The 24,871-nt window shown below is 40.0% G+C and overlaps 1 protein-coding gene across 1 annotated transcript in view; it reads right to left on the bottom strand.

Moving 5' to 3' along the window:
* Positions 1 to 24,871, bottom strand: part of LOC112445749 (ATP-binding cassette sub-family C member 4) — a gene marked incomplete at its 5' end in the record, with an annotated part of 72,562 nt that overhangs the window by 33,904 nt on the left and 13,787 nt on the right. The window contains 1 exon segment of the mRNA XM_024989220.2: positions 8,874 to 9,029. Coding sequence (XP_024844988.2) covers positions 8,874 to 9,029 — 156 coding nt within the window.

Genomic DNA, 24,871 nt, shown 5'->3' with positions numbered 1-24,871 from the left:
AACTGAAAAATCCCAAGCCCAATTTAAGGTCTCCCTTAAAACTCTTGAATTTAGAATCAAAGACTAAACAAACATCTAAACAATAGTAAGTGTTTCTTGTCAGGAGAATAACCAACATTCTACTTCAGATTTTTATAAAATCTTGTTACTGTTTGTAATTATAAACACTAAGATTCCCACTTGCAGGCAATTTCTCATCTTTCAGCTGTCTCCATGAGTTTTACATAAAAGATGTGGCCAGGCGAGGAGGGAAGGCCGGTCCCCAATATTCCTCCTCCTTCTCTTCTCCATCTTCCCTCCATTTTCCAGATCCATTCAAGTAAGCAGGCTACTTCCTGAATATAATCTCAATCAGTGTTCTTTCTGGGAGACATATTTAATTACTTTAGATCCTGAGCACAAAGAACACACATACTTCAGCTTCCTGTTGTGTTTAAGGAAATTATTTAAGAAGATTTTTCATTTTTGCTTATTTCTGAAATTTTGAACAGAAATTGAGGCGTAACTTCTTAAAAAGTGTTCATCTTTGAAAGTCCCCCCCACCCCCAGGACTGACGGTCTTTATCTCCACTCCCCTGTCTCTGGTTCCTACCCAGGTCCTTGCTGTTATCACATCTCCCTCAGTTCTGAGAGAGAGAGAGAGGCCATCCTGGAAGTTCATCACTGCTTCCAGGATCACAGGGAGCAGGGATTCAGGAAAGATGATGTGGGCCTGGCTCACCTAAGTGGGGCAACTCAAAGAAACAGCACTGGGCTCCCCCTCTGCAGAGTCTGCTCTCAGCTTCCTAGGTTCCCTAAATCAAGGTATTGAGACACAAGTATGATTGCTTCCTATTTGTTTGGCGGGGAAAGAGAGACATAAGTTTTCCGTACTTAGACAAGTAACTTCAAATAATCACAGTAACAGACTTTCTCCACCTCTGAGCTAGCAAGGCTTTGTAAAGAGAAAGGGCTCTTGGCTGGAGAGGGATAAGATTTTGAGTATTTTCTCCTCTCACTTATTAGACCATGACATATAAGTGAATAACACATTTCTTAACTGATACTGTCCAAATGAGAGACAGGGCAGTAGGAGTAGTATGTTATGGCTTTGCTCCATGATTATTCACTCTTGTTATAGTTTGGGCAATTCTTTTGAGTGGGATGGTAGAAAAAAATGGGGAAAATATGAGTATAACATTGCCAAAGAATTGATGCTTTCAAATTGTGGTGTTGGAGAAGACTCTCGAGAGTCCCTTGGACAGCAAAGAGATCAAACCAGTCAATCTTAAAGAAAATCAACCCTGAATATTCACTGCAAAGACTGATGCTGAAGCTGAAGCTCCAATACTTTGGCCACCTGGTGGGAAGAGCTGACTCATTGGAAAAGACCCTGATACTAGGAAAGATTGAGGACGGGAGGAGAAGGGGGGTGATAGAGGATGGGATAGTTGAATGGCATCATTGACTCAATGGACATGAGTTTAAGCAGGCTCCAGGAAATAGTGAAGGGCAAAGAAGCTTGGTGTGCTGCAGTTCATGGGGTCACAGAGTCAGACATGACTTAGCAACTGAACAACAACATTTATTGAAAAAAAAAAAGTTTGGAATCAGTTTTAGGTTCTGATTCTATTGTTCACTAGTTATTAGACCCAGGGTAAGTTATTAACCTTCTCAAGACTCAGTTCACTTATTGGAAACTGGGATTAGCCTTGTGGGGTTGCCCTGAGAATCTGGAACAACAGTGAAGTTCCTCATATGATGCTAACATGGACCAGGAGCCCAGCCCAACAGGGGACAATGAAAAGCAGTGTCTGTTAAACTGCAGGTGTAGTTAATGGATCATGAAATCAATTTAGTGCTTATGACCATCATTTTGTCTTTTATATTAATTAGAATAGAACTGGTAGCACAGAAGATATCAGAGCACAGAGCAAGAGCAGTATTGTTTTGTGAAATTTTTGTGCCTGTGTGCATGTGGTGTGCATGCACACATGAAATAATGATATGAAGCAGTTTCATGGACCACAGTCAACAGCCAGTTGAAGTCACAAGCTGAGCAATTCACTGCTCAGGCTCTGGAGTTGGGAGTCTCTTTAATTTGAATCCTGTTAAAATATTTTAGAAATTAATATTTGTATCATTTGCAAATATTTTCTTCTATTCCATAGGTTGTCTTTTCAATATTTTTTAATGGTTTCCTTTGCAGTACAAAACTTTTATGTTTAATTAGGTCCCATTTGTTTATTTTTGCTTTTGTTTCCATTATTTTAGGGGACAGATTCAAGAAAATATTGCTGTGATTTATGTCAACAATTATTCTGCCTAAGTTTTCTTCTAGGATCTTGTCTGACAAAGTATTTTGTCTTACAGGTCTTTAGGTCATTAATTCATCTTGACTTTATTTTTGTATATGGCATTAGAGAAAGTTCAAATTTCATCATTTTCCATGTAGCTGTGCAGAGTTCCAATTCCAAAGAAAGGCAATGACAAAGAATCCTCAAACTACCGCACAACTGCACTCATCTCACACACTGGCAAAGTAATGCTCAAAATTCTTCAAGCCAGGATTCAACAGTACATGAAGCATGAAGTTCCAGATGTTCAAACTGGATTTAGAAAAGGCAGAAAAACAAGAAATCAAATTGCCAACATCCATTGAATCATTGAAAAAGCAGGAGAGTTCCAGAAAAACATCTGTTTCTGCTTTATTGACTATGCCAAAGCCTTTGACTGTGTGCATCACAATAAACTGTGGAAAATTCTGAAAGAGACAGGAATACCAGACCACCTTACCTGCCTCTTGAGGAATCTGTATGCAGGTCAGGAAGCAACAGTTAGAACTGGACATGGAACAACAGACTGGTTCCAAATTGGGAAAGGAGTATGTCAAGGCTATATATTGTCACCCTGCTTATTTAACTTATATGCAGAGTACATCATGAGAAACGCGGGGCTGGAAGAAGGACATGCTAGAATCAAGACTGCTGGGAGAAATATCAATAACCTCAGACATGCAGATGACACCACACTTATGGCAGAAAGTGAAGAAGAACTGAAGAGCCTCTTGATGAAAGTGAAATAGGAAAGTGAAAAAGTTGGCTTAAAGCTCAACATTCAGAAAACTAAGATCATGGCATCCAGTGCCATCACTTCATGGCAAATAGATCAGGAAACAGTGTCAGATTTAATATTTTTGGGCTCCAAAATCACCGCAGATGGTGATTGCAGCCATGAAATTAAAAGACACTTGTTCCTTGGAAGAAAAGTTATGACCAACCTAGACAGCATATTAAAAAGAGAGCCATTACTTTGCCAACAAAGGTCCATCTAGTCAATGCTATAGGTTTTCCAGTAGACATGTATGGATGTGAGAATTGGACTATAAAGAAAGCTGAGCGCTGAAGAATTGATGCCTTTGAACTGTGGTGTTGGAGAAGACTCTCGAGAGTCCCTTGGACAGCAAAGAGATCCAACCAGTCCATCCTAAAGGAAATCAGTCCTGAATATTCATTGGAAGGACTGATGCTGAAGCTCCAATAATTTGACCACCTGATGTGAAGAACTGACTCATTTGAAAAGACCCTGATGCTGGGAAAGATTGAAGGCAGGAGGAGAAGGGGACAACAGAGGAAAAGATGGTTGGATAGCATCACCAACTCAATGGACATGAGTTTGAGTAAACTATAGGAGTTGGTTATGGACAGGGAAGACTGGTGTGCTACAGTCCGTTGGGTCACAAAGAGTCGGACATGACTGAGCTACTGAACTGAACTGCACTGTGCAGATTTCTCCACACTATTTATTGAAGAGACTGTCTTTTCTTCATTACATATTCTTACCTCTTTTGTCTTAGGTTAATTGACCATAAGTGTGTGGATTTATTTCTGGGTTTTCTATCCTGTCCCATTAATCTATGTGTCTGGTTTCTGTGACAGCAACATACTTTTTCCATTACTGTAACTTTGCAATATAGCCTGAAGTCAGGGACTGTGATTCCTCCAGATTCATTCTTCTCTCTCAATATTGTTTTGGCTGTTTGGGGTATTTTCTGTTTCCATACAAATTAAAAAAAAAAAAAAAGTTCTAGTTTTTTGAAAAATGCCACCAGTAATTTGATAGAGATTGCACTGAATCTGTAAATTGTCTTGGGTAGTATGGTTATTTTTAACAATATTGATTCTTTCAATCCAAGAACACAGAATATCTTGTCTTTTGTTTGTATCATCTTCAATTACTTTCATCAGTGTTTTACAGGTTTTGGACTAAACGTCTTTTGCCTTCTTAGGTAGATTTATTCCTAGATTTTTTTTCCCCCTTTGATGTGATGTCAATGGGATTGTTTCCTTTATTTCTCTTTCTGATACTTGTTTCTAGTCTATATAATTGCAGCCAAAGAGGAGAGTGGTGAAGGATAAATTAAAAATCTATGCTTAATAAATGCACACTACTATTTTGCTATACAATTGAAACACTCTGAAAAAACAATCAAGCCCACACAAAATCTGACTCCTGGCTCTTCCCTTACTTGATAAATGGGACAAGCTCCCAGTGCCTCAGTTTTTAAATGTGTCAGGTAAGGATAACAACAGAAATGTGAGGGTCAGCAGGAAATGGTCAGATATGGGGCTGCTGCTGCTGCTGCTAAGTCTCTTCAGTCGTGTCTGACTCTGCGACCCCATAGATGGCAGCCCACCAGGACCCCCCGTCCCTGGGATTCTCCAGGTAAGAACACTGGAATGGGTTGCCATTTCCTTCTCCAAGGCATGAAAGTGAAAAGTGAAAGCGAAGTCGCTCAGTCTGTCAGACTCTTAGAGAACTCATGGACTGCAGCCTACCTGCAGTAGGACGGGCTGCTCCTCCATCCATGTGATTTTCCAGGCAAGAGTACTGGAGTGGGATGCCATTGCCTTCTCTGCAGATAAGGGGCTAAAATGTGTTAATGATTTCACAAATGTTAGGAATTATTATCAGTACTCGTGTAACTTGTCAGGGGCTGTAACAAGCATGAGAAGAGCAGAAACAAGAGATACAGGCCCTGTCCTCAAGGAGAAGAAGAAAATAGCCAAGAGTGTGGGGAGAGCTGAGAAAAAAGGCCAGAGGTCTTGGTGGCAGACTGGCAAATAAGTGTACAAGGTCGTGGTCAGGAAAGAAGTTGCTGGGAGAGTAACATGAAATCAAAGTACAAAAAAGTAGTATTCTTTCTTCTTGCTTTTGGTGGAAACATTAGATACATGTCTCTGTTACTTTTCCCCAAATTCCTATTGTGTTTTTTCTATTTTTGTTTCTTTGCTCTACTATTTATATTTATATGAACAATTTAGTTTATATTGTAAACAATATATGTAAAGAAAATTACCAAGGACCATGAACACATAAGCAGAAATTAAAGAGTAAAGTCATTCCACAAGGTGCTACTCTTTCTATTAAGCAGAAAGAAGATCCAAAGGCCAGTAACCCAATCATTAAGAATAATAACAGTTCCTGATGACTGAGCATTTTGTTGTTGTTGTTCATAAGGCACAAACCTTATCTCACCAGTTGTGTGTGAAAGTCTCTTCAGTCATGTCAGACTCTTTGTGACCCCATGGACTATGGCTCACCACACCCCTCTGTCCATGGGATTCTCCAGGCAAGAATACTGGAGTGAGTTGCCATGCCCTCCTCCAGTGGATCTTCCTGACCCAGGATTTTAACCTGCATCTCTTATGTCTCCTGCATTGGCAGGAAGGTCTTTTACCACTAGCACCACTTGGGAAGCTCAGTTATATCTTCACAACAAATCTGTGTAGCAATGATTCCCAGACCTGGATTAAGGATGGGGACACTGAAATCTGGAAGCTGAGTGATATCATCAATGCCCCACAGTCCTTTGAGGCAGAGCAGGAATAAAATTGTTGGGTCACCTTGACACTCGGTCTACACAAACATTCTATCCCTGGCTGTCTCTGGAATGATTTCCTGGGAATCTCTGCACATTGCAAGTTCTCTACAGATACTCCCTCTTTTATCAACCAATATTGTACCTTGGAGACAGAGGCATATAGAGAGGAATCTACATGTATACAAAGCTTAGGACTATTTTGTAAGGATGCTGTCTGGAATGCGTACATTGAACATGCTCAAAGGAAGGGTGGAAATCAACAGAACAGAACAGAACCAAACCATGTTGATGCAAAGGTATGTTTAGTCTTTGCTCAGATGTGCTTCCAAACATTATTGGCACAGACAAGGATCTTCTAACATTATTTCTTTATTTGTAGAGTTATTTTATGTACACAGACATATAACTTTTTCTTATTAAGAAGCTTTAAAAATAATGCAGGGCATGTTTCTAAAGCTTAGCATCCAAGGTTATGAAAGGATTTTACAGACATGCCCTTTATTTCTGTTAACTAATCTCATTTCAGATATGAGTATGATCAAAACATAAAACCTGGGAATCTAAACTCATTTATTTTCTACTGTAACCACAGGTAACAAATTAAATAACCAGAAGGAATCTTTAAATATGGAGACTGAATGTGCTAAAAAGTTTTTCCCATTTTTCCTGAAAGGGATATCTTTGGAAAAAATATTTAATTGTAGTAAAATACACATGAAATTTACTAGCTTAACCATTTATAAGCACACAGTTCAGTGGTATTAAATACACTCACATTATTGTACATCTCTACCTTCTAGCCACAGAACTTCTTTCATCTTGCAGAACTGAAACTCTACCCACTAAACAACAACTCCCCACTCCCAGCAGCTCCTGGCACCCACCATTCTACTTCCTGTCTCCATGTGTTTACTACTCTAGGTAGCTCATATTAATAGAATCATACAGTATTTGTCCTTTTTGATCGCCTTATTTTACTTCGCTTAGTTTCCTCAAGGTTCATCTGTGCTGTAGCAGGAGTCAGAACTTCCTTCCTTTCTGAGGCTGAATAATACTCCACTGTATACATATATGCACTACATTTTGTTTATTGATTCATCTGTCAATGGACCTTTAGGTGCCTCCACCTTTTTGCTACTGAGAATAATGCTGCTATGAACATGCAAGTGCAGGTATCACTTCAAGATCTTTCTTTCAATTCTTCTGGGTTTATAGTTTAAAGTAGAATTGGTAGATCATATAATAATTCTATCTTTAACTTTTTCGAGAAATGACTACTTGTTTTCCACAGTGGCTGTACTATCTTACATTCCTACCAGCAACAAACAATGATTCTAATTTCTCTACATCCTTGCCAATACTGCCAACCCATTTTCTCTTTCTCTCTTTCATTTTTCTTTTTGATAGTAGATGTCTTAACGGGTGTGAGGTGGCATTTCACTGTAGTCTGTAAGGCTGTATCTTGGTTTCAAAAGTACTTAGACATATACGTTACCATATGTAAAATTAGATAGCCAGTGGAAATTTGCTGTATGAGCAGGGAGTTCAAATCCAGTGCTCTGTGATAACCTAGAGGGGTGGCATGAGGTGGGAGGTGGGAAGGAAGTTCAAGAGGGAGGGGACATATATATACCTACGGCTGATCCATGTCAATATATGGCAGAAACCAAAAGAATATTGTAAAGTAATTTTTTTCAATTAAAAACAAATTAATTAGAAAAACAAGAGTACTTAGAGTAATTCCAGGTATTTTAGAGGCCATGGGTATAGCAACAGCTGTACTCAGTTGTAAGATCCAAGCCCACATTCTCCTTCCCCTTTAGGTGCCATGTTGAGATGCTTGCTAATACACAGGCATTTCAGGGCACATTAAACCCACATTCCAGAAAGCACAATTGCCTGGATCATTTTGTCTCATCTCCTCTCTGTTTTTCATCTCATGAGGGTATTTATCTGAGTTTTCTTTGATGGGCAGATGATTATCAAGTATATAAAATAAATTCAAATTCCTTTTTTTAAAAATCAGTAAGTCTGTCAAAGGAGAGGGCAGGATGGAAGATGAGGATGCAGGATCTAGGTTGCCTTTGGCTATATACCTGAAGGATAGTAATGTCTCAGTAAATATTCACCGAATGATGTTGAGTGAATGAACCACAAGGAATGACATGAGTGTCTACTGTGCATATGAATCGAGTCTCCAAAACACTCTCTGAAAGTTATACTTCTTTAAGACGCAGAAGAAAAGAAATTAGAATCAGAGTCCAGGAAAAGACTGGCTAATGGCCAATTCAATGCTCCACTATCACGGCAGTCACATCTGGGTCTACGTGAAGCACTCCACACTTAGTGACATATTTTGTCCTCACAACAGCTCAAGGGGTCGGTACTGTTAGTTACCTTGTAAGACAGAGAAAACTGAGGTACACAGAGACACATTTCTCAGTCACCTGCTCTACCTCACTATTCTATACTGCCTCCCTGGTGAAAATTATTTACTAATGGATGAATTGTCAAAGTCTCCCCAAAGCATCTGCATACCCTGTAATTCTCAAAGCTCAACACTTTCACAGAAAGTCCTCCAAGAAGATAATCACCTTTGAAAAGATGTCCTCATTTCCCACAGCGAAATTCCATCTGTAAGACACTTAAAAGTCATGTTTCCCTATAGGAACCTCTCCAGTGCTAAACAAACAATTTATCCTTTTGTTCTCAGAATTATGTGGTTATCAGTGGATAAAATTGTGGAAACTGAGGAAGACTGAGTCCGGAAATCTATCTCAGTAACTAATTAAATCACATGCACATAAAACTAACGAATGAACAAAGAAACAAAACATGTGTCCGATGAAAACATCTGTTGAAAATACCTAATGTTAAAACTGTACTCTATTGGGAAAAAAAGTATCAACCCTTTGATGTAATTTGAAAAAAAAAAAAAAAGGCAAATTAAAAGCAATTAAACTTAGATATGTTATAAAAAGAACAATGTGACAATCTCTGATGTGCATACCTGAGGTGCAACTGACGTTTTCTTCCTTAAATCATGAAGTCCAATGTCGTTTGTCCAGATCCCATCAATCCGAATGCCACCTTTGGGTTCTGACAATCTAAGAAGAGCAGCGATGAGGGAACTTTTTCCCACTCCTGTTCTTCCCACAATGCCACACTGTAAAGAGACCAAGGGGGATTAAGAATTAACAGGATACAACAAACCTAGGAGAAACCCTGATTGTTGAAGATGAATTTTCAAAGTTCTATTACATATAAAGAGTAGTCTGTAGTTTCTCAAGCATGGTCTTGGTGACATTTTGGGCCAGATAATTCATTGTTGGGGGGTCAGGAGACTGTCATGTATATTGTAAGATGTTTAAAAGTACCCATGAACTCTACCCACTAGGTACCAGATTCAATCCCCAAATTGTGGCAATCAAAAATGGCAGATATTCACAAATGTCCCTGGTTGAGACCACCATCATCCCAAGCATATGGAATATAAACTAGAGCAATTTTAACACCTTCTTAAGATTGTAGCCCAGCAGCTGGTAAAGAATCTGCCCACAATGCCAGAAACCTGGGTTCAATCCCTGGGTTGGAAGATCCTCTGGAGAAGGGAAATGCTATCCACTCCAGTATTCTGTCCTGGAGAATTCCATGGACTATATAGTCCATGGGGTCACAAAGAGTCAGACACAACTGACTTTTACTTCACTTCACTTCAAGATTTCATGCAGTTTTATTCATATTTCCCTGAAGGGATGCTTAATATGCTTAAAATTGTTTTCTGTGATTATCACATAGTATCCATTATGTGGTATGTTAAAGGGGAGGACAAGTATGTGTGTGTGGTGTATGTGTATAAATGTGTATGGATGTGTGTAACTAACATTCATAAATAAAGCAAGATAACTTAAAAAATCATCTGCTGGCTGTGAAAAACCAGCAGTCTCCTAAGTGGTGCATAAGAAGTCAGCTTTTAAATTGGCTTTATTCCTGCTGCTTAGGTAATTGGACCTTGGGAATCACATGGGTAGTTTTACAGAGATGTCAACAAGTCAGAAGTGATACACAAACAAGTACTCATTTTCTCAGGGATCTGTTATTTAAGAGGAATTATTCTTTGGTAGAAAAATGAAATCATTTCCTGATATTAAATATCTTAATTATATTCGATATTAAAACATCTTAAAATATAAAATGCAAAATCTTAAAAGACAGAGGCCAGTAGACAAAATGCACATAATGAGGCCAACAATAACATAAACAAAATTTGCTGTTTACATGGGACCTTTAATTGGAGCAGTACAAAAGGTATCTTATTAACAAATTAATACTTACAATTGAAAAAATACATGTCAAGTGTCAGTATATTTATTAATACCAAAGCAGGGAGAAATTAAGTGACTAGCAATAAGATTAAAGAATCTATACAATGTAGGTTAAATGCTGCTGCTGCTAAATCACTTCAGTCGTGTCTGACTCTGTGCGACCCCATAGATGGCAGCCCACCAGGCTCCCCCGTCCCTGGGATTCTCCAGGCAAGAACACTGGAGTGGGTTGCCATTTCCTTCCCCAATGCATGAAAGTGAAAAGTGAAAGTGAATTCGCTCAGTCATGTCCGACTCTTAGCGACCCCATGGACTGCAGCCTACCAGACTCCTCCGTCCATGGGATTTTCCAGGCAAGAGTACTGGAGTGGGGTGCCATTGCCTTCTCGCTGGTAGGGAATAAAACTGCATTTAAGTATGTATGCAGAAACTGACTTTTTACCAATCAGTTTGAAAGTGAAAGAAAGTATTAGTCACTCAGTCTTGTCTGACTTTTTGTGACTCCATGGAATGTAGCCCACCAGGCTCCTCTGTCCATGGAATTCTCAAGAGAAGACCAGTAGAGTGGGTTGCCATTTCCTACTCCAGGGGATCTTCCTGTCCCAGGGATGGAGCCTGGGTCTCCTGCCTTGCAGGCAGATTCTTTACCCTCTGAGCCACCAGGGATGTCTAACTGCAAATTCCCTGAAGGAAGCTTCCCTAGAGATGATTTCTTCTCTGTTTAGAATCTGGAATTGATGAGGGTGTAAGACATGCTTTCGATCATTTGTAAATCAGTAAAATTTTAAAAATCACAGCTTTAAAGAGAACTAAATCTTTCTATGCAATATAATCAGAATTCTTAGAAACTTTGATTTTTCTGATTTGAATACCTCTAAAGTCTCACAACTTAGCCTGTCAAATCAATCATGGCATTTCAAAAAAGAATTTATATTTATAGAGATTAAATATAAGAAAAGTGGGCTTAGCTAATTTTATTATCTTACAAAGATAATACGTCTATAAGATATTTTGTTGTTGTTGTTGTTTAGTGTGTCAGTCATGTCCAACTCTTTGCAACCCCATGGACAGCACATCAGGCTTCCCTGTCCATCACCACCTCCTGGAGTTTGCTCAAACTCATGTCCATTGAGTCAGTGATGCCATCCAACCATCTCTACTGAACCCTTCTCCTCTTGCCTTCAATCCTTTGCAGCATCAGGGTCTTTCCCAATGAATCAGGTAGCCAAAGTTATTGGAGCCTCAGTTTCAGCATCGGTCCTTCCAATGAATATTCAGAGTTGATTCCCTATAGGATTGGCTGGTTTGATCTCCTTACAGTCCAAGGGACTCTCAAGAGTCTTCTTCAGCATCACAGTTTGAAAGCATCAATTCTTTGGCACTCAGCCTTCTTTATGGTTCAACCCTTACATCCATATATGACTACTGGAAAAACCATAGCTTTGATTATATGGACTTTTGTTGGCAAAGTAATGTATCTACTTTTTAATATTCTGTCTAGGTTTGTCAATATTTTTCTTCCAAAGAGCAAACTTCTTTTAATTTCATGGCTGCCATCACTGACCACAGTGATTCTGGAAGAAAATAAAGTCTGTCACTTTTCATTGTTTCCCCATCTATCTGCCACGAAGTGACTGGACAGGACACTATGATCTTCATTTATTGAATGTTGAATTTTAAGCCAGGTTTTTCACTCTCCTCTTTCACTTTCTTCAGGCTCTTTAGTTACTTTTTGCTTTCTGCCATTGCCATTAGGGTGGTGTCATCTGCATATCTGAGGTTATTGCCATTTCTCCCGGCAGTCTTAATTCCATCCAGCTCGAGCTTCATCCAGCCCAGCATTTCACATGATGTACTTTGTGTATAAGTTGAATAAGCAGGGTGACCAAATACAGCCTTGACATACTCCTTTCCCAATTTTCAACCAGTCCGTTGTTCCATGTCCAGTTCTAACTGTTGTTTCTTGACCTGCATATAGGTTTCTCCAGACATTTTGCACCTTATTTTAAACCCTAATCTATATTATACAGTGGGCCATTCTGTGCACACAGGCAAGGTGTAGTTTATATATATGTGACTCATGTTTTGTGTACAGGCAGGCCTCAAAGATATTTTGGATTTGGTCCAGACAACCTCAGTAATGTGACTATCACAAAATAAAGCAAGTTACATGAATTTTTTTTTCTCTGTTCAGAAAGATTTATGTTTATTCTATATTGTAGTCTACTAAGTGTACAAGAGCATTATATATTAAAAAGATATTTTATTGCTAAAAGAATGCTAACCATCATTTGAGCCTTAAAACACACTGATCACAGACCCCAGAATAACACATATCATTAATAATGAAATGGTTTAAAATATTTCAAGCATTATCAAAATGTGACACAGAGACATAAAGTTAACAAATACTGTAGGAAAAATGGTGCCAATGTATTGTTTGACACAGTGTTGCCATAAATGTACAATTTGTTGGAGGGGGGATGCATTCTCTGTGAAGCACAATAAAAACAGGTATGCCTACATATCTCGGTGTTCTCATACATAAATCAACCCACAACAGGACACAAGTGAGTACTCTATCTGTGAGGATGCATGGATGTTCCCATGTCATCAGCTCTACTGAAACTGATCCATCTTTGCAAACAGGAACATTTGTAGAGTTTGAGTAAATGGTCTGAGATATATACGGGCACCTATAGGGCTGTTCATGAGTACAGGACTGTGAACTTCAAAATCAAGTGAGGAGAACTAAACAAATAAATAAATAAATGGAGGGCTTCCCTGGCAGTCCAGTAGTTATGATTCTGTGCTTCCACTACAGGGAATGTGGGTTCAATCCCTGGTCAAAGAACTAAGATCCCACATGTTGCATGGCCACAGGCACCCCAAAAGAAAAAGGCAATTCCAAGAAAACCTGGTTCTGGCTATTTCTACAGTTCAGTCACCAAAACTATAGTCTGAATGACTTTTCTAGGTAACCAAAGGGTTTTACCAATTGCCCATGAAGAGTATTACCAGTATCACTAACCTTACATCCTTTGATCTAAAGATACTTGGAGGGCTTCCCTGGAGGCTCAGTGGTAAAGAATCCAGCTGCCAGTACAGGATTCATGGGTTCAATCCCTGGTCTGGGAGAATCCCACATCCCACAAAGCAACTAAGCTCATGCACCACAACTATTGAGCCTGTGCTCTAGAACCTGGGAACCAAAACTACTGAGCCCACATGCCACATCTACTAAAACCCTCACATCCTATAGACCATGCTCTATAATAAGAGAAGACACCACGATGAGAAGCCAATGCACCGTAAGTAGAACACTCTCCACTCACCACAACTAGAAGTCTCCACTCACTGCCCAAGCAAACATGTTTTAATTTCATGGCTGCCGTCACTGACCACAGTGATTCTGGAGCCCAGGAAAATAAAGTCTGTCACTTTCCATTGTTTCCCCATCTATCTGCCTCAAAGTGACTGGACCAGATGCTATGATCTTCATTTATTGAATGTTGAATTTTAAGCCAACTTTTTCACTCTTCTCTTTCACTTTCATCAAGAGGGTCGTTAGTTCCTCTTTGCTTTCTGCCCGAGCAGCAACAGAGACCCAGCACAGCCAAAAATAAATAAATAAATAAATAAATAAATTATAAAGACACTTGGAGAAAATCTTATTTTATTTGCTTTACAATGGCTCCTTTCTGTTTTTCCAACCAGGTTGGTCTCTGATGATGACACCAACTTGTTAGACACTTGCACCTGGATCTCTCTTCACACATCAAACTCAACATAATCAACATCCAATGCTCCACACAAAACAACCCCTTCCTTCGTCTTTCCCACTTTACTCTCACGATTTCTTTCCTAGGGGCTGAACTGTCCACCTTACTTCCCTGAGTAAAGCATGGTGCCAAGCCCTGAAGACTCTACTCTTGCAGTGTTTCATGACTCAGTTCTTCATTTCAAGGTCCACCGTCAGCACCAGAGTGCCAGGTTGCATTACCTTTAAAAAGCAAGCTAAAACAAACTCTTTCCTTAAAAATAAACAGTGCAAATGAATTTAAAAAGTAAATACTAGCTAGCCTCAACACTCTGAAAAAAACATTTTCAAGATGACATTTTTACTTTCTAGTCTACTGTATGTGTTCTTGAAGGCACAAGTTCACATATATAAACAAAATGGGATTAATACAAACATACTGTTACATGTTTTCATTTAGTATTTCATAAGAACATTTATTTTAATAGCTACAAAATATTACAATATATGTGATCATTTACCAAACCCTCTACTGCTGGATATTTAGGCAATCTCAATAATTTACTATTATAGATAACTCTGTTAAATATCTTTGAAGCTAAATCTTGTTTTTGCAAACAACTTTAATCATTTCCTTCAGATAAACTCTCAGACGTGGAACTGCTGAGAATCAAATATGAACATTTTCAGAGGAAGCTGTTAAGATATTAATCTACCCTCCAGAAATACGATACCATTTTCTACTCCCACTCGATTCCCTGCATATTCACAAACCTGGATGTTCAAAGCTTTGTTTTAACTGACATATGTTTGATCCCAAAAAGTGGAATCACTTTCCCAAGATATTTTGCTGGAGGCACAACAGCTCCGGGCTCCCTGCCTCCCTCATCTGCCTACTCTGGTCCTCATGCTCTCACTTCTAGGATTAAACTCCCAACAGTCGGCTCTGCGCCCATCACTCCACCCCAGGATGTCTCTTCTACACAACCTTCCCAACTGACCCACATGTCCACAAGTCAGCTTCCTTGGGGTCACTCAGTACTTTTCAGGTTTGAGTATGAAAGTGTCTGCTGCACACCTGGTAGCTGATTTTCTGGAATGCTCTGCAGGTGCCTAATTCTTCACTCACTGGATCAGGGCATCATGTTTTTGCTTATGTTGACCCCAACTCCTAAAGAACTTTCACATGCATTTCTACTGAATGCATTTCCATCTGCTGGAACCCTAACCACACATCACTAAGTCTCTCTCACATGCCTGAATCCTTGGAAATGCTCTCCCTGTCCCCTCATGTGGGCTTATCCCAATCCTAACAGATGTTATGTCATTAAAAAAAAAACAACAGATATTATTTTTGTAAAAACCTCTATAAAAATTATGACCTCTTTCTAGCTTACAAGTTAATATAGTCATTTTCTTGTTTCTTCGGATGAACCGTACATGTTGACAGCAGAATCTGTATTGGATTTGACTGTCTTTATTTGTATTACCTGTGGTGTCCTGAGAAAAAGAAGCTTCCATGTGGAACTTAGATTTTAACTCAGGCCAGACAAATGTATGGAAAATCTATTACCATATTATTTAGTTATATGATAAACCATACAGAGAAAGACACAACAGATGGACCCTACAGCTATAGATACAACTTCAAATGGCCAACACCTCTTTTCTCATGGGACAGACAACTTTTGCAATATAAGTGGTTATGGTCATTTTACACCTAATGAAAATGATGGTATCTTTATCCAAGCAATTACTCTGATCCCCGTACTGGGTGGCTTTACATGTCTTATCTTTTTAAGTCATACAACAACCCTACAGGCTACATCCTATCACTTCCATTTTGTGAAAGAAAAGATTGAGGCTTAAGCAGATGAATTAGCCTGCCTGAAATATCAGAGCCCATAAGTCACAGGATGGGACTCAAATCCACATCCTCGGGCTCTTTTCTCCATCTGCTGATGGCCTCCTTATCACCTGGATGGCCTGGCACCTTATCATGTCCCTCTGTGAAGCTAGAACAGAGAAAGTGGGAAGGAGTGTAGCTGCAATTAAATGTACAGGCCTAACATAGAGATCCTATGACCAGAGAGTTAAAGCATGAAGTGAATACAGGCATGTACATGGTGAGTGGGAACAAAGAGTGTGCCTGAGGTCAGGTGTGCCGGCTGTCAGCAGGAAGAACTGGCACCCACAGCTGGGCTGATATAGAAACCTGCAGCTGAGTGGGGCACATGGTACCTGGGGAACAGACCAGACAGACCTCATGCCCTGCTTGGGACAGGAAGACTCATTTTTTATCCCATTAGGTGGTGAAAGAACTGCATACACTGCTACACTCAGCTCTTTCTGACTCCAGGTCCAGGCAGGGCTGAGCCTGTGGGAAATCCCTCCAGTCCCCGCAGTAGGTTGGTGGGGAAGTTGGGAGCAGGATGAAAATTGCCTGTGATGACGACAGACTCCACTGAAAAGATGCAAATAAATGCAGTAGAATCAAACAGAATTAGATTATATTGTAAAGGCCCGACTTATAGAATATAAAAGTAAATATATCTGTAGGGTTAGGTGGCAGAGATTTTTCTAGAGCCTCCTACTCAGTCACAATAGGGGTTTGGGTGATTCATGAGCCCAGTCTCAAACTGTCTAAGGCTATTTCTTGGAAACACTAGCTATCAGTCATCAAAAACTGTCTTTGGTAGAAAAAGTAATTTACTAGAAGGTCCTGTTTAAATGCAATGCTAAGAAAGTAAGCTGAATGGGCCTGAGGCTCTGCATTTCTAAGAAGCTCCAGGAAATGCAGGTGCTACTGACCCTGGCACCACAGTCTAAATCACAAGGAATTAGGAAGCTGGCAGGGGAAGGGGGACAAGCTGAGAATGAAGGAAGGGGTTTCTAGGAAAATATTATGTTAAAAAGGAAAAAAGTAGGAAACTAATATTTTTTGAACATTATACCAAGGTCTAGTAAGCATCTGTAAAAATTTATTATTCAAGTAATAGCTGTGAGCAAAAACAAAGAAAATTAATCTACCTCAAGAGCTGAAAAATGCTTTAATATGGCCCAGGACTCTCTAAAATCATCAAATCAACCACAAAATCATCTAAAGAAAAAATGTAGCCCATGTTGAGAAAACCAGGAAGACTAAGGTGCTATTTACCTCAGTTTTTTTTTTTTTCTTTTTTTTTTTTTAGTTTTTGGCTGAGCTGGGTCATGATTGCTGTGTTCAGTTCAGTTCAGTTCAGTCGCTCAGTCATGTCTGACTCTTTGCAACCCCATGAACCGCAGGACACCAGGCCTCCCTGTCCATCACCAACTCCCGGAGTTCACTGAGACTCATGTCCATCAAGTCAGTGATGCCATCTAGCCACTTCATCCTCTGTCGTCCCCTTCTCCTCCTGCCTCCAATGCCTCCCAGCATCAGAGTCTTTTCCAATGAGTCAACTCTTCTCATGAGGTGGCCAAAGTACAGGAGGTTCAGCTTTAGCACCATTCCTTCCAAAGAAATCCCAGGGCTGATCTCCTTCAGAATGCACTGGTTGGATCTCCTTGCAGTCCAAGGGACTCTCAAGAGTCTTCTCCAACACCACAGTTCAAAAGCATCAATTCTTCAGTGCTCAGCCTTCTTCACAGTCCAACTCTCACATCCATACATGACCACAGGAAAAACCACAGCCTTGACTAGATGGACCTTTGTTGGCAAAGTAATGTCTTTGCTTTTGAATATGCTATCTAGGTTGGACATAACTTTCCTTCCAAGGAGTAAGCGTCTTTTAATTTCATGGCTGCAGTCACCATTTGCAGTGATTTTGGAGCCCCAAAAAATAAATTCTGACACTGTTTCCACTGTTTCCCCGTCTGTTTCCCATGAAGTGATGGGACCGGATGCCATGATCTTCATTTTCTGAATGTTGAGCTTTAAGCCAACTTTTTCACTCTCCACTTTCACTTTCATCAAGAGGCTTTATAGTTCCTCTTCACTTTCTGCCATAAGGGTGGTGTCATCTGCATAACTGATGTTATTGATATTTCTCCCGGCAATCTTGATTCCAGATTGTGCTTCTTCCAGCCCAGCATTTCTCATGATGTACTCTGCATATAAGTTAAATAAGCAAGGTGACAATATACAGCCTTGACGTACTCCTTTTCCTATTTGGAACCAGTCTGTTGTTCCATGTCCAGTTCTAACTGTTGTTTCCTGACCTGCATACAGGTTTCTCAAGAAGCAGGTCAGGTGGTCTGGTATTCCCATCTCTTTCAGAATTTTCCACAGTTTATTGTGATCCAGGCTGTCTCTAGTTGTGATGAGTGCAGGCTATGCCTTGTTGCAGTGCATGGGCTTCTCACTGAGGTGGCTTCTTTTGTTACTGAGCACAAGCTTGAGTAGTTGTGGCATGCAGGCTCAGTAGTTGTGCCGCATGGACTTACTTGCTCTTCGGCATGTGGAATCTTCTCAGACTAGTGATTGAACCAGTGTCCCCTGCACTGGCAGGTGAATTCTTCTCCACTGCAAAACGAGGGAAGTCTTGGTTCTTTATTTTCACTTGCTATTTTTTCTATGGATTAAAATCCTGCATAGTACCTACTACATTTTCCTATTGGCCATAACTTCCAGGAATCCTGACAGCAGAAGGAATGAGGGAAAGAGAATAAAGCCTCCCTTCTGCTAGGCTGGTTCACTCACATGTCCCCTCCTCACCCACAGCAGCCTCTCTCAATCAAATCCAACACCAAACGTGTCTCCTGGAGTGATGGGGGTGGAGACCGTAAGCAGAAGAGGAATAGGTGGGATGTACACACGTGGAGTAAAATGGCTTCATAAACATGCTGCCCAGGTATCATCTCCCCACACAGAAATGAAGCTAATGGCGATACTGTGTCAAGTTGCTACAGTCATTAATTCAGTCTCCAAATTTAATTTGCCCTGAAACATTTTAGAATATCAATAATCCTATGATTTTCAGGTATTAAGAAGGAAGAATAAAGAATCTGTTATGTTCCTAAGTTGTGCTACAGAATTTCTTAGATAATTCATATTCTATGCCTTTGGGGAAAGTTTAAGACAAGTGCAAGTTAACAGAATTACATTTACAATGGAAAATCTGACGGACACATTGTCTGACAGTAAACAAACATTGCCTTGAGTGCTCTAGGGGACAGGATTATATCAAGAGCTGTGGTTAATGTTTTCCTGACACACCAGTTCACCTTATTCCTGACCTACACTGGAACTGGAAATAACTAGGACCAGCTTTTGCCCTGTGACTAACTGAAGCTGCTCTCTGGGTAGCATTTGGGGATTAAGTTGAATATTTATTTTCTTCATTTTTATGTTACAAGGGTATCATTCACTAAATTACAGCTACAGTCCACTAGATGGGTCTGTGGTGGTGAGAGTTTTAAAGAGCAGTTCTTTCCATTATTCAGAGTTGTCTTGTGTATGTGTGTGTTGGTTACTGGCTGCTCACACCTGCCTGCTACTCACCCTCAACACCAGCAGTCCCTAAGCACCCTCTCTGTCCCCTGCAGAATGCCACTTTCTGGGGAACAAAGATGAAAACAAGATGCTTTCTGATTTTAAAAAACCTCAAGGTACTTACTGTGAAATACAGACTCCAAATTATAAAGCATGGTATTGGTGGTAGCTTTTATTTTCATTATAGTAAAACTCACATAACATAAAATTTAACTATATAACCATTTTTTAGTGGACAGTTTGGTGTTCAGTATATTCACATTGTTGTGCAGCCAAGCTCGAGAAATTTTTTGCCTGCTAAAGTGAAATTCTATACCCATTAAACAAACAACTTCCCATTTCCCATCCACCGGTCCCTGGAGACCACCATCCTCCTTCCTGTCTCCTTGAATTTGACTACTCTAGGAATCTCATATAAGTGGAATCAGAGTATTCATTCCCTTTGTGTCTGGCTTATATCATTTGGCAAGATATCGTGAAGGTTTATCCATAGGTCAGAATTTTCTTCCTTTTTAAAACTGAATATTTCATTGTAAGAATTTACTTCCTTCCAACTTTCGGCTACTGTGAAAACAGTGTACCATAATTTCTATATTAAAAGAAAAGATAAGGGGAGGAGCCAAGATGGTGGAGGAGTAGGACAGGGAGAACACTTTCTCCCCCACAAATTCATCAAAAGAGCATTTAAACGTCGAGTAAATTCCACAAAACAACTTCTGAATGCTGGCAGAGGACATCAGGCACCCAGAAAAGCAACCCAACTCTTCGAAAGGAGGTAGGAAAAAATATAAAAGACAAAAAAAGAGACAGAAGAGGGAGGGACCGAGCTCTGTCCTGGGAAGGGAGTCTTAAAAAGAGAGAAGTTTCCAAACACCAGGAAACCTTCTCACTGCCGAATCTGTGCTGAGCTTTGGAAGCACAGAGGGCAACATAACAGGGAGAAAAGATAAATAAACAATTAAAACTCGCAGATTGCAAGCCCTAACGTAACTCTCCCAGCGGAGAAGCAGCGCAGATGCCTGCACATGCCATTAGCAATCGGGGGCTGGGCAGGGAGGCGCGGCACGGGCTGCATCGCTCAGAGTAAGAATCTGGCCTGAATACCCTGAGCACTATCTGAGCGAGATAATTTGGGCTAGCAAACCAGACTGTGGGATATCTACCATGCGAAAAGCCAGCCCCAACCTAAGACACCGCCAGGCCCGCGCACGGAACAAAGGACTGAACAGAGATAGCCGGCTGCAGACCTTCCACCTCCGGACAGGCAGCCAGAGCCGGAAGGGGGCATTCGCAGCCCCAGAGAGATATTATCTATAAAACTGTAAGCAGGATTCTTTGCTAACTAAAACTTCTTTGGGGTCTGGACGGTCAACATTTGCCTGAGAAGGTGCGCCAGTTTTACACCCAAATAACCGAGTGGCGGGGAGGCGATAAGTCACAGCATTGGCGCTCGCCAAACACCTCATCACCTGAGCTGCTCGGACCTGGGAAGAGCACAAAACGCAGGCCCAACTGAGTCTGCGCCTCTGAGGACTACCCGAGTGCCTGAACCTGAGCGGCTTGGACCTGGGAGGTGCATGCAGCTGAGGGCCGGCCTCGGATTGTTCCCTGTGGAACAACCTAGAGCCCGAGCAGTGTGGGCAGGGAGGCTACATGCACCGTGAGCGGGGGCAGACCCAGTGTGGCTGAGGCACTGCAAGCGCACGCCAGTGTTATTTGTTTGCAGCATCCCTCCCTTCCTCCCCACAGCGCGACTGAACAAGTGAGCCTAAAAAAAAAAAAAAGTTTCCCCCACCGTCCCCTTTGTGTCAGGGAGGTAACCAGACACTGGTAACCAGACACCAGACAGCAAACAGAAGAAGTTATAACAGAGGGAAACGCCTTGGAAGCTACAGGCAATAGATTAAAACCCCGTGGTTACTATGGACTACATAGGAAGGGGCTTATAGATCTTGAGAAATATAAGTCGGACCAAGGAACTAGCCAAAAATGAACTGAACCCACAATACTCACAATAAAACCAGAAAAAGTCCTAGATATATTTTTACTATTTTTACGATCATTCTTTCTTTCTTCCTTTTTTTTTTTAAATTTTTAGGGAAAAAAAAAATTAAGTCCTCTATTGTTCCTTTAATTTTCACTTTTATAGCCTATTACTTTGCAAAAAAAAAAAAAAAAAGACCCTATTTTTTTTCTTCTTCAGCAAACTTCATACATATATATTTTATAATTTTTTGACCTTGTTTTTTTTTTTTTTCTTCTTCTTCTTTTTTCTTTTCTTTAACATTGTATTTTTGAAATTCCAAACTCTACTCTAGTTTTTTAATTTTAGCTTTTTGGTATATGTTATCAATTTTGTACCTATAGTTTTTTTTATAATTTCTGTGACTTTTTTTTTTTCTGTTTCTTTCTCTTCTTTTATATAACATTGTATATCTGAAATTCCAAACTCTACTCTAGATTTTTAATTTATGCTTTTTGGTATTTGATAATAATTTTGTACCTGTATTTTCTTTATAATTTTTGTGACATTGTTTGCTTTTGTTTGTTTGTTTGTTTTCTTTCTTTATGTCTCTTCTTCCTTTTTTTTTAACATTGTATTTTTGAAATTCCAAACTCTACTCTAGATTTTTAATTTTTGCTTTTTGGTATTAGTTATCAATTTTGTACCTGTATATTCTTTATAATTTTCACGACCTTGTTTGTTTTTCTTTGTTCATTTTTTCTCTCTTTCTTTTCTGTCTTCTTTTCTTCAACATCATATTTTTGAAATTCCAAACTCTACTCTAGATTTTTAATTTTTGCTTCTATGTATTTGTTACCAATTTTGTACCTTTAAGAACCCAATCCTCAGGACCCATTTTTCACTAGGGAGCGAGATTACTGACTTGACTGCTCTCCCTCCCTTTGGACTCTCCTTTTTCTCCACCAGGTCACCTGTGTCTCCTCCCTAACCCCTCTCTACTCTACCCAACTCCGTGAGTTTCTGTGTGTTCCAGATGGTGGAGAACACTTAGGGAACTGATTACTGGCTGGATCTGTCTCCCTCCTTTTCATTCCCCCCTTTTATCCTTCTGGCCACCTCTGTCTCCTTCCTCCTTCTTCTCTTCTCTGTATAACTCCATGAACATCTCTGAGTGGTCCAGTTGTGGAGTGCACATAAGGAAGTGACTACTGGCTAGCCCACTCTCTCCACTATTGATTCCACCTCATCTCATTTGGGTCACCTCTAACTCCCTCCTCCCTCTTCTCTTCTCCATGTAATGCTGTGAACCTCTCTGAGTGACCCTCACAGTAGAGAAACTTTTCATCTTTAACGTAGATGTTTTATCAATGGTGCTGTATAGAAGGAGAAGTTTTGAAACTACTGTAAAAATAAGACCAATAACTGGAAGCAGGAGGCTTAAGTCCAAACCCTGACTCCAGGGAATCCTGACTCCAAGGAACATTAATAGACAGGAGCTCATCAAACGCCTCCATACCGACACTGAAACCAAGCACCACACAAGGGCCAACAAGTTCCAGGGCAAGACATATCAAGCAAATTCTCCAGCAACAAAGGAACACAGCCCTGAGCTTCAAGACACAAGCTGCCCAAAGTCACCCCAAAACCATAGACATCTCATAACTCATTACTGGACATTTCATTGCACTCCAGAGAGAAGAAATACAGCTCCACCCACCAGAACACCGACACAAGCTTCCCTAACCAGGAAAACTTGACAAGCCACCTGTACAAACCCACACACAGCGAGGAAAAGCCACAATAAAGAGAACTCCACAAATGGCCAGAATACAGAAAGGACACCCCAAACTCAGCAATTTAAACAAGATGAAGAGACAGAGGAATACCCAGCAGATAAAAGAACAGGATAAATGCCCACCAAACCAAACAAAAGAGGAAGAGATAGGGAATCTACCTGAAAAAGAATTCCGAATAATGATAGTGAAATTGATCCAAAATCTTGAAATTAAAATGGAATCACAGATAAATAGCCTGGAGACAAGGATTGAGAAGATGCAAGAAAGGTTTAACAAGGACCTAGAAGAAATAAAAAAGAGTCAATATATAATGAATAATGCAATAAATGAAATTAAAAACACTCTGGAGGCAACAAATAGTAGAATAACAGGCAGAAGATAGGATTAGTGAATTAGAAGATAGAATGGTAGAAATAAATGAATCAGAGAGGATAAAAGAAAAACAAATTAAAAGAAATGAGGACAATCTCAGACACCTCCAGGACAATATTAAACACTACAACATTCGAATCATAGGGGTTCCAGAAGAAGAAGACAAAAAGAAAGACCATGGGAAAATACTTGAGGAGATAATAGTTGAAAACTTCCCTAAAATGGGGAAGGAAATAATCACCCAAGTTCAAGAAACCCAGAGAGTCCCAAACGGGATAAACCCAAGGCGAAACACGCCAAGACACATATTAATCAAATTAACAAAGATCAAACACAAAGAACAAATATTAAAAGCAGCAAGGGAAAAACAACAAATAACACACAAGGGAATTCCCATAAGGATAACAGCTGATCTTTCAATAGAAACTCTTCAGGCCAGGAGGGAATGGCAAGACATATTTAAAATGATGAAAGAAAATAACCTACAGGTCAGATTATTGTACCCAGCAAGGATTTCAGTCAAGTATGAAGGAGAAATCAAAAGCTTTTCAGACAAGCAAAAGCTGAGAGAATTCTGCACCACCAAACCAGCTCTCCAACAAATACTAAAGGATATTCTCTAGACAGGAAACACAAAAACGGTGTATAAATTCGAACCCAAAACAATGAAGTAAATGGCAACAGGATCATACTTATCAGTAATTACCTTAAACGTAAATGGGTTGAATGCCCCAACCAAAAGTCAAAGACTGGCTGAATGGATACAAAAACAAGACCCCTACATATGTTGTCTACAAGAGACCCACCTCAAAACAGGGGACACATACAGACTGAAAGTGAAGGGCTGGAAAAAGATTTTCCATGCAAATAGGGACCAAAAGAAAGCAGGAGTAGCAATACTCATACCAGATAAAATAGACTTTAAAACAAAGGCTGTGTATAATAGGTTCCAGTTTCATCCATCTCATTAGAACTGATTCAAATGTATTCTTTTTTTTTTTCTAATTTTATTTTATTTTTAAACTTTACATAATTGTATTAGTTTTGCCAAATATCAAAATGAATCCGGCACAGGTATACATGTGTTCCCCATCCTGAACCCTCCTCCCTCCTCCCTCCCCATACCATCCCTCTGGGTCATCCCAGTGCACTAGCCCCAAGCATCCAGTATCGTGCATCGAAAAACGTATTCTTTTTAATGGCTGAGTAATACACCATTGTGTATATGTACCAGAGCTTTCTTATCCATTCATCTGCTGATGGGCATCTAGGTTGCTTCCATGTCCTGGCTATTATAAACAGTGCTGCGATGAACA

The sequence above is a fragment of the Bos taurus genome, unplaced genomic scaffold, assembly GCF_002263795.3.
Source record: "Bos taurus isolate L1 Dominette 01449 registration number 42190680 breed Hereford unplaced genomic scaffold, ARS-UCD2.0 Leftover_ScbfJmS_713, whole genome shotgun sequence".
NCBI lineage: Eukaryota > Metazoa > Chordata > Mammalia > Artiodactyla > Bovidae > Bos > Bos taurus.
The sequence above is the reverse complement of the archived record's forward strand: the minus strand, read 5'-3'. Positions and strand labels throughout refer to the sequence as shown.